This window comes from Strix uralensis, chromosome 31 (genome assembly GCF_047716275.1).
Source record: "Strix uralensis isolate ZFMK-TIS-50842 chromosome 31, bStrUra1, whole genome shotgun sequence".
Taxonomy (NCBI): Eukaryota; Metazoa; Chordata; class Aves; order Strigiformes; family Strigidae; genus Strix; species Strix uralensis.
This window is the reverse complement of record NC_134002.1, coordinates 2,458,440-2,471,966: the sequence shown is the minus strand read 5'-3', so window position 1 is coordinate 2,471,966 and position 13,527 is coordinate 2,458,440. Positions and strand designations below refer to the sequence as shown.

At 46.7% G+C, this 13,527-nt stretch overlaps 1 protein-coding gene across 1 annotated transcript; it reads left to right on the top strand.

The window, feature by feature from the left end:
• The first annotated feature begins 2,375 nt into the window (after positions 1–2,375).
• On the top strand, positions 2,376–13,195 carry LOC141936070 (olfactory receptor 14A16-like). Its single transcript, XM_074852797.1, has 2 exons — positions 2,376–2,392; positions 12,238–13,195. The coding sequence occupies exons 1-2, from the start codon at positions 2,376–2,378 to the stop codon at positions 13,193–13,195; spliced, it is 975 nt and encodes a 324-aa protein (XP_074708898.1).
• The last annotated feature ends 332 nt before the right edge of the window (positions 13,196–13,527 follow it).

Here is a 13,527-nt window from a genome sequence, read left to right as displayed (position 1 = left end):
CAGCAGAGATGGCTGAGGGCTCTGGAAAGGCTGAAAGGCCACACAAGACAAAGCTCTTTGCCCCCTTGGTCATGGCAGCTGCCTCTGCCATGGGATCCTACCAGGATAAACCTTATTTTGAGGCTCTGGACTATGTTTTCTTCCTTGCCCCTTCTTGGAGAGGCCAGGATGTGTTGTGCAGTTTTCCTACACTTGGCATTGCTCACCCTCACACCCCACTGCCCCCAGGAAGAGCCCTGAGCCACACATGAGGGGCAGCATCTCCTTCCCAGGGCCTGAGGGTCAGGGCTTGGCCTTTCTGCTTCATAAAACAAACCAAGGGGTTTCTCAGCATTACAGCCACCTGCAGGGTGCCTTTGCCTACCTGCAATCACAGCCTCCAATTATCTGCTCTAACGAGTCCCTGGAGAGGCTTTGTCAGTAGTGGCCCTCAGTGGGGCCAATCAGTGCTTCAAGGTACTTTGAGCTTTGCTGCTGACTTTGACTTCTTGAGTACTTTGCTCAGTCTCCTCTCAGTATCTGAGGTTCATGGACTCAGGGCCAAATACACCATGGGGCTCATTAAAATAAAGAAAACCCTAACGAGCTATTTCTCTTCCTTTAGTTTTCTTCAAGTCTTCAGGACTTGTACAGCTAATCGAATTAATTTCAGAGTGTAGTTGAGAAGGAAGATTTCAAAGTGCACCTAATAAAAATCAATCTTTATTTTAAAGAGCACATTATTTTACTTTACAGTATAGAGCGGAGGTGATAGCAGCATTCTCTGATTGATATTGATGCAGAGCATCTCCTCAGGAGGTCTCCTGGAGAGTCCCTTAGGGTCCAACACAGTATGGACAACCTTTGTCCTCACCACCCCCATCTCAGCATTTCTCTCATCAGCCACCTGGGACTTGCATCATTTCTCCTTACATCAGATTCTCCACTGATCTCTGCAGCTGGAGGTTACAGCTCCTTTGCACAATCTCCCGCCTGTTGTCCTTAGAGAACTGGCTGCACACAGGCACAGCTGCGAGGAATCTGAATGAACAAAAGTAAGGGGAGGAGAAAACTAAAGAATAATGGAAAGACCCTCTTTCTAGAGAGTTTGCATCTGAAAAGATGACTTCAGAAATGGTCATTCTATTGGGACAGGTGAAAATACATGAAAGAGTAAAGAAATTTGATACACCATATAACAGCATGCCCAGACCCAGCTGTGTCCCATGCTGGTCTTTGCAGACAGCCTTGCTCCAGGGTCTGCCAGGGTTTGGGACAGGAGAGACGCTGGGCAGGACTGGCAATTCCCCCATCCAGGAACTGAGACCAACAGGAGGATGGAGAAAGAAAGACTCCCCCATAACCCTGGAGTGAGCAGCCAGTGCAGGAAATGCCCAATGAGAGATGTAGGGTGGTGATGAAGGCCCTGGGCCACCTTCCTGGTCTGTCCATGCTACTAAGGACACAGACCAGCCTCTTCTCTCCTGCACTTGAATGTCTTCAATCTCTTTCACAAGCACTGGCTTTGCACCCCAAATGTCCTGGTGTGAGTCCTCACCCCGCGTGGTCACACAGTGCGAGTTACATGCTGACGGTGTTCTCTCATCGGTGCTTTCCATCCCAGTCCAGCTCCCTTCAAGCTCTCCCATCTCCCCTACTCCTCTCCTCCTCTCTCCCCAGCAAAGCCCAGTCTGGGCTGGTCCCAAGGCAGTGCCCGCTGCAGGGTGCTCTGGGCACTCACCCCACAACCTCAGCCCCTCTGAAGGGCACAGCAGCTCCTCGGGGGCAGGGAGGGTCAGCCCCAGAGATGGGAGATACCCATGGCACAAGGAGAAGGAAGTCAGGGGCACCCTGCATGCCCTGCTCTCCTCTCCAACAAATCCTGAGTGGTTTGGCACTCCTCCATTCCATCCCCTCTCCCCAGACCAGCACAAGAGCCCAGAGCTGCTGCAGCCAGAAAGTTATTTTCATTTCACATACACTCCTGCTGTGGTAAGGATGATGTAAGACAAAGAAGTCGTGGGTTCATTTATTTTGTTTAAATACACAGAGAACCTGTCTTCTCCTTTAGACAATGGCCCTGGTGCACACAAGATGGGTGGATACTGATGTAGGAGGGAATAAATAATCTAATGTCTTTATAGATCATCATCAAGAATGTATAAAGGAAAAAATAACCATATAAAAAAGGAAAAAAATGCTTAGGTTGTCGTGACATACACTGGGAGTTATTTGCAGAGAAAGTTTGACAATCTCTGGCTGCTGAAAAATGTCCAATCAGTTTCTTCAGGGCATCCTTGAGTTCCTGGTTCCTCATGCTGTAGATGAGGGGGTTCGCAGTTGGAGACACCACTGAGTACAGAAATGAAACCACTAAGTTCAGAGGTGGGGAAGAGATGGAGGGGGGCTTCAGGTAAGCAAACATGACAGTGCTGATAAAGAGGGAGACCACGGCCAGGTGAGGGAGGCACGTGGAAAAGGCTTTGTGCCGTCCCTGCTCAGAGGGGATCCTCAGCACGGCCCTGAAGATCTGCACATAGGACACCACAATGAAAACAAAACTCCCAAATGCTAAAGAGACTCCAAACATAATAAGCCCAACTTCCCTGAGGTAGGAGCGTGAGCAGGAGAGCTTGAGTATCTGGGGGATTTCACAGAAGAACTGGTCCAGGGCATTGTCTTGACAGAGTGGTAGTGAAAATGTGTTGGCCGTGTGCAGCACAGCCCAGAGAAACCCAGTGCCCCAGGCAGCTGCTGCCATGTGGACACAAGCTCTGCTGCCCAGGAGGGTCCCGTATGTTATAAGTAGATTTCTCAAATTGATGTGAGTTAGAGCCAATCAAAATTTCAATTGTTTATTTAGCAAGCGGCAACAAGCAAAACAGTGCTGGGCGGCCGGGGAGTCCTTGCTCCACCAACGGCGCGCGCTCACTTCCCGAGGGTCCGTCTTTTTCATATCCTCCGCCTTCCGGTATCGGGTCTCTCTGAGGGGCGTACTCTGCGTCTGCGCACTTTGCAGCTAGGGGGTCGCTCCATCCGGGTCTTCCTCGCGTCACCAACTCCTTGTATTTCCTGCTTTCCTGAGAGTGGCTCACAAAGCTTTTGTTTATATCTTACAGAATATAGACACTACCCCCTTTTTTCTTCTTCTTCTCCCCTTTGTCTTTCTCCCCTTTGTCCTTCTTCCCTTTCTCCCTCTTTTCAGTCTTTTGCCTAGTAGGAGTCCTTGCTTCAGCATTTCAACTTAGATAAGCACTTACAGTCAGTTAGTCGTTACACAGTGTAATAGTTAAGATTAAGCTTAGGCCTACATAGTTTATGGAATAACATGTCACGAGCTCCCAGTATCTTTAATGGAATTTGATGAACAAACAGTTTACTGTCTATCACAATTCCCCCTTTTTCTTTTTATCATTTTGTTCATCAAATCGTTGTAATTCTTGTTGATTTAACAGGAGAGTTTTTTTTCAATTTAAAGTCATTATTTAATTGGTCGTTTTTGGTTTTAATGAGTATTGGACGGGTGACAGACATCAGATATGTTACCCATTGCATCATTCTCCAAGTTATGACATATAATATTATTGACAAAGTCAAACTGATTAAGATTAATATCAAGAGAACCACAATGGGGTGACACAACTTGTTCAGGATGCCTGTAGTAGTAGGTGACTATCTAAAAAGGGTGTCTCACCAGTTATGTTCTGCATTCTTTTTTGTTCTTTCCAAGACTCCGTGTATTTTTCCACATTGTGATGAACAGTTATTAGAGTTTTCTGTCCGTTTTCTTTAACTTTATCTAAAATTCTAACTAAGTCTTTGTGTTGAAGTAACTGTCTAACCAAAGTGAGATTCATTCCAATGGGTGCAGGTTGTAGATTATGTATTAATGTATAATTGGATTGCAGGAATTCGTAAGACATGACCGGGGCTAAATAGGAAAAGTCACATCCAATTATCTTTGTGAAATTGTAAACACAGAGATTTGAATATTTTTTTTGTCTCTACTATGACCTTGTCTACGGTTAAGAATTCACAAACCGTCCTCAAACATACACAACCTTTGCCAATATATATAAGTACTGTTTTAGGATTTTCATTGGGATGGACCTCAAAGTGACAAATATTTTGTTTGGTATCTAAACAAATATCTTGTGTCTCAATTGCATTGTCTTCACAAATGAATCCTTGTTGTTCCTGTACAATGTAAGATTCTAGATTGACAGTTTGCCATTTTTCGTTTACCTTTCGGGCCCATACTCTATGCTCAGAAGGACAGAGTATGGTCCCGTTGTGATTCAGCCCTAATGCAATGACAGGATAAATTTGGTATATGGTGGCATTGTAAATAGTGAGTATAAAGGTAGTAGCTGTGTTTGTGATGGGGTCATAGGTAAAGTTTACCAGGTTCCACCAGGATTGGAGTTTCTTTTCAAAATTAGTAGCACTGTCCCAAATTATTCTCCGAATTTCAGTAGGAAGAATACCTTCTTCACCTTCTCTTATAATTGAGGCAGCTATCGACTGCATCCATATTTGAGCCTGGATGCAGCTGAGAGTTAAAGAGAGGTTATTTTGGAGTACACTGAGTGTATCTGTAATCAATTCATGATCTTTTATATTTACCTTTTCCCTTTTTGGTAATATATTTGACAACAGTCACTGGTTAGCCCCCAAAGTCAATAAGGAAGATTGCAAAGGTCGTTGTATATTAGTTAAATCACTAATTGAGGTATTCAATTTGTTCATTATCACCTCCGAATCAATACTATTGAAAACTCCCAATCCTGTTCCCAAAGCACCGGTTAAGTCTCTCTGCGTTCTTTTTGTGTGAGGAGTTTGTTTTTGCAGTCAGGTTGTCCATCCCTCGTAAGAAGTCTTTAGGAAAGGTGAACAGGTTGTCTGAATATTTGAAACATTATTTTGCATCAGCAATTTAACTTGTTTGAGAGACCACGTCGGGTTAAACAGCATTTGTTGTTGACCTGTATTTCTAATTGCATATGGTTTAATTTCAAAAATTCTTGGGTTAAGCACGACTGTTGGTTGTGTTGGAATAGTATGAGTAGTCTGAGTAGTCTCTTTGGGAGTGTGGGTTGTGGTTGTTGTAGTTTCCTCCTGTATGTTCAATGGAAATCAGAAAGATATAGTTTGATCTCCTGACCTGGTTCTTCTCAAATAAACTATGGACACTGGTTGGGTTGCAGTAAATGCATATCAACAGGTGTGGCAGGTGCATCCGCCCAGTGAAAACAGAGCTTCCTGGCTGTTGAAACGTGGCAGCTTTTGGCTGTCTTTGTTTTCAGGGTCTCGCGGTAGCTGAGACCTTTGACCAATGGGAGCCGCTATTGACTACAGGTCAGATTCGGCCTGGGTATAAATGGAGTCCCCTGGGGGAGCCATTTTGAGCTCGTCCCCTGGAGCTGCACGCTGCGGTCAGAGGACTCTCCCCTTGGGTCAGGACGCTGCCCAAGGAAACTCCTCGAGGTGCTTTGGGTCGGGACGCTGCCCTGAGCAGGTCCTCGAGGTTGAGAGCCCTCACTTTCTAGGTGAGTGATAGAGCGTTTTGGGTTGTCGTTAAACCCTAGGCTGTGAAGCTTTGTTTTTCGTTTTGGGTTCTCGTTAAACCCATGAAGTGAAGTTTACGTTTGGGGTTCCCGTTAAACCCCTAGGCTGTGAAGCTTTGTTTTTCGTTTTGGGTTCTCGTTAAACCCACGAAGTGAAGTTTTCGTTTGGGGTTGTCGTTAAACCCCTGGGGTGTGAGGCTTTGTTTTACGTTTCGGGTTCCCGTTAAACCCTAGGAAGTGAAGTTTTCGTTTGGGGTTGTCGTTAAACCCCCGGGGAGTGGGGCTTTGTAAAGTATTTCGGGTTACTGTCAAACCCCAGAAAGTTATTCTGTTCTCCTCTTGTGGACATCCGGATCTGTAATCTACGGAGAGCTGACTGGTGGTTTTATGGAAAAAATAAATCTATTTATTTTTTTAAATTGGTGGTGGGTTGCTTATTTGGAAGCCTCCGTAACAACAGGTCTCTGACTCACAATGGGTTTGAGCTATTTTAGATTCTGTTTTGTCTTTGATAATGATTTGAGTAAAAGGGGTCTGACGGACGGTTTGAATTAAAGGGTGTCGACTTATTATCACATTTACATTGAATACTCTGTAGTTTATCTGTATCTCATCTCCTTTTTTAGCTGTCCAGGTATGGGATGAATTCTCCCATTTATATATTTGGAGTGTTAGGTTATTGTTTAGTATGGTAGCTGTTAATTTTGTTCCATACAAATCTGCATCCATACTTCTTGTATGTCCATAATAAGCATCTGTCCAAGGCCATATAATTTGGTTAGTTAGGGTATGTTCAAAAGGTTGGTGGGATTGGTTAGTCGTTCTAGCTCATCCTGGTAGTGTATTCATTGTAGTTAATACACTTAGCCAGACTATCCAATAGCTCCAATAGAAGGCTGGCGGGATTCTATAGATTTGTATATTTTTTATTTATTTATTTATTTATTTTTATTTTTTTTTTAATTTTTAGTCTCTTTTGTATCGGGGTGTCTGACACTCTCGTCTGGTCTTTCTCCCTCAGAGGCCCTTTTTTCTTCAGAGTAGGGCAGTAAAGTTTTCCCCACTTTGATACGTCTCTGCCTCCTCTGCCTACTCTGTTGCTTAGAGCAGCAGGGTGTTCCATCTTCTCGGCAGCAGCCGTATTCTTCAGGGGTACGTTTGTCTCTACTCCGGGACACATAGGTTTCCCAGTTTTTATCTTTGACCTCGGGTTCATGACAGGGGACCCAGGGGATGTGCTTTGTACAGATCACCCTTAGGATCTGAGGGTGTTATTCAGTAGGTCAATTAGAGTGAGTGCACTCTCTTTCAGGATTTATCCCTTTAGTAAATATTTCCCATCAAGTTTTAGAATCTTCAATTATTTTCCTGTTTTTACTCCAATTTTTAGGGTCTGATTAGTTAATCTCCATTCTTGTTAATAACACTGATTACAACTAGACCGGAGATTTATTCCATGTGCATTATGAATCCCCCAGCCTTCTTTACATACATTACACTTTACACTTTATGCATATAAAAGGAAAACAAATACAAGTTTCAATTGGACAAAATATCAGGGTCTCACTCATCGAGTCCTTCGTAGGTTCTTATCTCACAATGTGTAGAGAGTTCTTTCAGGTTTTCCGAAGGGTGATTTGTAGATCCCCAGGAGAGTTGGTCATTTTTCAGGTCGGATCCTGTATAGGTCCCTTTACTCGGCTTGCGTGTGTTCACCCCTTCTCAGCAGTCCGAACAGCAGTTTCTGTAGTGATAAGAGTAACATAGGGTCCTTCCCAATGGGGGGTCAAAGAAGATTCTTTCCATGATTTGGTTAGTATTTTATCTCCTGGTTGGATTTGATGCATGGTCACATCCAATGGAGGCCTTTGTACTACCATTCCCCGGGCCTGTAGTTGTTTTCTCCTTGTCATTAGCTGTATTAGATAGGATTTTATCTTTAATTCTTCAAGTTGGGGGTGATCTGGTGATATTTCTAAATCATAGGGCATCCCATATAACATTTCGAAGGGAGAAATACTTACATCGGTTCGGGGTTGAGTTTTGATATTTAACAATGTTAAAGGGAGATACTTTATCCATGACATTTTAGTTTCTAACATCAATTTGGTAAGCTGTTTGTTTTTTTTTTTTGTTTTTTTTTTTTTTATTCATACGTTCAACTTTCCCTGAGCTCTGCGAGTGCCACGGGGTATGGTATTGCCACTGTGTACCCAGGGCAGTCAAAGTCTCTTTGGTTACTCTGGATACAAAGTGTGGACCCCTATCTGAGTCTATTGCTTCTATTGCTCCATACCGAGGTATAATTTCTTCAAGTAATATCCTTGTTACTGTGTGAGCTGTGGCTCAGGCTGTGGGAAAGGTTTCTACAAATTGGGTTAAATGATCTATAATTACTAATAAGTATTTATACCTCCCCACCTTTGGTAATTCGGCAAAGTCTATTTGTATTTTTGCAAAAGGTCTATGAGTCAATTCTCGCCCCCCATATACTTGTTTTCTTATTTGATGTTTATTTACTTTTTGACAAACGAGACATTCTCCTATCACTCGTTTGGCTATATCATATATCCCAATGCACATGTATTTAGTTGTAAATTGATCCACTAATGCCTGAGTTCCCCAATGAGTGTTTTTATGGAATTGTTGTATTATTTTGGTAGCTATGGGTTTTGGGAGAACTTCTCGGCCGTCCGGGAGCTCCCATTTTCCATTAGCTTTCTGTTTAATCCCCATTTGATTTAATTTTGTTTGTTCTTGAATAGTAAAGTTTAAAGTTTCATAGGATTTTCCATGGAAAAAGCACTACTTAAACCCTGGTCTTTCACATACACATTCTATGCTGTCTACCCCGAAATCGTCCCAGCAAGCATAACAGGGGAGGTAATTATTTCCACAATTAATACACCGCTTTCTGGTTTCTATCGGATCATCCAAGTGTAGTGCTAATAGTGCTGCTCTCTTTACTTCTTGATCAGCAAGGTTATTTCCCTGTACTAAAGGATTGAGCCCCCTCTAGTGTCCCTTTAAGTGTACTACCGCAATTTTGCTGGGCCCTCGTATAGCTTGTAAAATTTGTGATATTAACTCCTGATGTACTAGGTCCTTCCCCCGAGAATTGATTAAGCCTCACTCTTCCCATATTTTTCAAAGGTATGTACTACTCCAAAGGTATATCTAGAATCGGTATATATAGTTCCCACTTTTTCTTTTAGTAATTGTAAAGCCTTTAATACTGCATATCATTCGTATGCCTGTGCATATTCACTTTCTTACAAACTAAAGGGTTTCCTTTGAATTGACATAAATGTTTAAGGCTTGACAGACCCACTCTTCAAAGGACCCCAAAAAAAAAAAAACCCAGGTCAATAGAGATGGTCGCCCCTGATTTGTTTCCCTCCCCGAACCTCCATACAATAATAAATCATTTCTACTTTGTCCTTACCCCGCCTAAAGGGGTAATTTTCCCAATGGTTTAACATTAAGCCTAAAGGGCTATCTGGTGGTATTTGGGGTACCTCACCTTGGGTCCCACACCACCCATGGGATCAGAAGGCTTGCTCTTCTTCTGTCCCATCTTCCGGAGCGCCTTCACACACTCACACAATTCGCTTCCCCCTTTTTGTGACCCAGTCCCTCGCGGGATATGGGAGATGCACTACCGAGGGGTCCGCACTCGCTTCGCCCTGCTGGGCGTCTCACACACCACGCTCCAGGAAACCCAAACCCAACCGAACGGTAACCGGCCTATACTCACGCAACCCTGCGTCTTTGTCCGGGGCTTCGTGCACAAAGATTACGGGGTTACCGGTATTCTTTTGCTTGTTGCCGAGTTTTGGAGTTCGTCGGTAGAGGGTGTGATGTGACAGCACTCAGCCGGGGCCGCTGAACTCAGCGGGGCGCACCTCCCCGTATGGGGCTTCCCACCAGATTGCCTCTATCCGAGTCACGGCACCAATTTTGTTATAAGTAGATTTCTCAAATTGATGTGAGTCAGAGCCAATCAAAATTTCAATTGTTTATTTAGCAAGCGGCAACAAGCAAAACAGCGCTGGCCGGCCGGGGAGTCCTTGCTCCACCAACGGCGCGCACTCACTTCCCGAGGGTCCGTCTTTTTTATATCCTCCGCCTTCCGGTATCGGGTCTCTCTGAGGGGCGTACTCTGCGTCTGCGCACTTTGCAGCTAGGGGGTCGCTCCATCCGGGTCTTCCTCGCGTCACCAACTCCTTGTATTTCCTGCTTTCCTGAGAGTGGCTCACAAAGCTTTTGTTTATATCTTACAGAATATAGACACTACCCCCTTTTTTCTTCTTCTTCTCCCCTTTGTCTTTCTCCCCTTTGTCCTTCTTCCCTTTCTCCCTCTTTTCAGTCTTTTGCATAGTAGGAGTCCTTGCTTCAGAATTTTAACTTAGATAAGCACTTGCAGTCAGTTAGTCGTTACACAGTGTAATAGTTAAGATTAAGCTTAGGCCTACATAGTTTATGGAATAACATGTCACGAGCTCCCAGTATCTTTAATGGAATTTGATGAACAAACAGTTTACTGTCTATCACATGGTGGAGGTGACAGAGGGTTGTAGAAAAGCTGAAAATCCCCAACTGAGTCAACCTCCTCCTGACTTTGGCCATAGCTGGTGTTTCTGCCACTGATGCCTACGAGAAGGCACAGTCCCCTGCAGCAGTGGGGCCTCATTGCCCCCTTGTCCCTACTCAGGGGCCTGGCAGGTGCACATCTCCATCGCCCACTGCCCCAGGAAGAGCCCTGAGCAATGGGTGAGGGACAGGATCTCCCTTCCCAGGGGCTGGGGGTCACACCTTGGCCCCTTGGTTAATGGGCTCAGGGCTTGGCCCTTTGGCTTCGTGAAACACATGCAGGTTTCCTCAGCATCAGAGCCACCTTTGCTTTGCTTTTCCCTACCTGCCATCACTGCCTCCACATTTCTGCTCTAAGTGGAGCCTGGGGAGGCTTTGTCAACAGTGTCCCTCAGTGGGACCCATTAAAGCCACAAGAAACTTTGCAGTTTGAATCTAACTTTGACTTCCTCAGAGGTTTTTTCAGCAGCTTCTCAGTGTCTGATGTTCAGAGACACATCACCAAACCCACCTGAGGGGTCATTAAAATGCCTTGGGCTGGTCCTGTGCTGCGGAGCTGGGCCGGAGTCCTGGGACAGAGGGAGCTCAGGGCAAGTGGTCAGCGCTGCAGAGAGACAGCTCTGCCCAGGAGCAGCTCCTCTGCAAAGCGCAGCAGGGCTGAGGGCACTGCCTGCAGGCACCGAGGGCAGAGGAGCCGGGCACAGAGAGGGGAAAGGCAGACGGCAGTGGCAGGATGCTGAGAGCTCACTGGAGGAGAAATCTTCACAACACAGTAAGTGTCCTCTTTTTTACTGGTGGGCACTGGGAGATGGGAATCTATTTCTCCTTTCTGGAGCAGGTTCTAACAACCCATTTCTTGTTTGCAGATGTCTGAGCCTCTCCTGAGTCCCTGCACACACAGAAATGCCCCTGCTGCCAGGAGGGGTCTGCAGGGCAGAGCTGAGCACACAGCGGGTGGGATGGGGGCTGTGAGCACTGACAGGGAGGAGATAAGGGAAAAGAGAAACAGCTCCAGGCTGGGAGAGCTCCAGGCACCAGAGTCATTCACAGGGAATGAAACATGCTGACAGCACTATCTGGGCGAGGGTGGTATTTGGGGACCTCCCTATTACCCTTCAGTGAAAGTGCTTTTTACCTAACAAGCCCCCCTGGTCTTCTCCCCCACCCAGCAGACCCTCTGCCCTCCAGGCCCCATGGTCCAGGGCAGGAGCTGCCTCCTGTGCAGCCAGAGCTGCAGCAGAGGAGACTCTCCCCAGTGCCCATCTGTCCCTCCCTGGCCTGGCCTCCCTTGGCAGAAGCACTGGGGCATTTCTCCTTGGTTCTCCACCTGCCCCTGCTGCTGCTGCTCCTGTTTTCAGGCTCTCTGGGGATGGGGCTTTCAGCTGCAGCTCAGCAACTGGCCCTGCAGGTCCTGCCATGCAGATGTGTCCATGGCAGCAAGGTGCCCAAGCCCCTTCAAGCCTCTGGGTCTCTGGGAAATGCTGCCCATGGGCTGGGGATAAACCCGGCTCTTTTTACCAGACAGCCTATCCCTGGATTCCTCTGCTCTCAACAGCAGCATCCAATTTCCTGTCAAGGGAACAGCTGGGTGTGAGCCTCCTGCAGATTCCAGAGGTGCAAGCCCAGGGCAGCTGAGAGCAAGTCTGATGGACAGCCTGGCTCTCCTCACTCTGCACTAAGGCTCTGCCCGTTTGCACCCCCGCACTCTCCATGGAGCACTTGTAGCGCAGCAGCAATGTCCAGGCTGTCTGCCTTCAGAACGCACTCCTCAGGTAGGACAGGGCAACAGGAGCCAAAGCCGGAAGAGCAAAGCCCCACAGCTCTGCTCTGCAGCCGGGGGCCCTGGGAGGGACAAGGCTGAAATCTCTTGGATTTCCCAAGTGGAGTTAAGCAGCGATGACTGCGGGTTCCTCTCTGCCTGTTGGTGCACAGCAGGACTGACTCCTGCAGAGGCCACAGCAGAATCCCTTGCTCTCCACTGCCCCCTCAGCCAGCAAACACCAGACCTCCAGCCTGGGAGATGCATGAAGGTCTTCTGGAAGGAAGTTTTGCACAAAAAATCAGTTGTACCCTGAACTGCTTTTTTCTTTTTCGACAGGCCTCCATACCCAGAGGAGCAAATGTCCAACAGAAGTTTTGTAACTGAGTTTCTCCTCCTGGCATTCGCAGACACACGGGAGCTGCAGCTCTTGCACTTCTGGCTCTTCCTGGGCATCTACCTGGCTGCCCTCCTGGGCAACGGCCTCATCATCACCGCCATCGCCTGTGACCACCACCTGCACACCCCCATGTACTTCTTCCTCCTCAACCTCTCCCTCCTTGACCTGGGCTCCATCTCCACCACTCTCCCCAAAGCCATGGACAATTCCCTCTGGGACAACAGGGACATCTCCTACACAGGATGTGCTGCCCAAGTCTTTTGCTTTCTCTTCTTTATTGGAGCAGAGTATTCTCTCCTCACCGTCATGTCCTATGACCGCTACGTTGCCATCTGCAAACCCCTGCACTACGGGACCCTCCTGGGCAGCAGAGCTTGTGTCCACATGGCAGCAGCTGCCTGGGGCACTGGGTTTCTCTATGCTGTGCTGCACACGGCCAACACATTTTCAATTCCACTCTGCCAAGGCAACACCTTGGACCAGTTCTTCTGTGAAATCCCCCAGATCCTCAAGCTCTCCTGCTCACACTCCTACCTCAGGGAGCTTGGGCTTATCATGGTTAGTGCCTGTTTAGCTTTTGGATGTTTTGTTTTCATTGTGCTGTCCTACATGCAGATCTTCAGGGCTGTGCTGAGGGTCCCCTCTGAGCAGGGACGGCACAAAGCCTTTTCCACGTGCCTCCCTCACCTGGCCGTGGTCTCCCTCTTTATCAGCACTGGCATGGTTGCCTACCTGAAACCCCCCTCTATCTCCTCCCCATCCCTCGACCTGGTGGTGTCATTTTTGTACTCAGTGGTACCTCCAGCAGTGAACCCCCTCATCTACAGCATGAGGAACCAGGATATCAAGGATGCCCTGAGGAAATTATATGAATACACATTACTCCACCATGAATAAGATGCCAGCCATCCTCATATAACTCCTGGGAATACAGTAAATTCCCAGCCTATCTTCTGTTATTCTTTTTCTTTAGATCGTGTTTGTTAAACATAATAATTATTGTAATCATGTATTATTCATACAACTTCTTAGTCTTAGAACCATTTTTTTTCTGTCTTCAAATCCTAATGTACAGAAGGAACCAGGCTCTTTGCATAGCTGGAAAAGCCAGACCATGATCATTTGCCTCTCCTCCATTCGCTTAGATCTCCTCTGGATCTGGGGGCCCAGCCCCAGCAGGCAGAAGGGATTCAGGAGCCAAGGGCCCAGCTGCCCCATGGAGGAGCAGC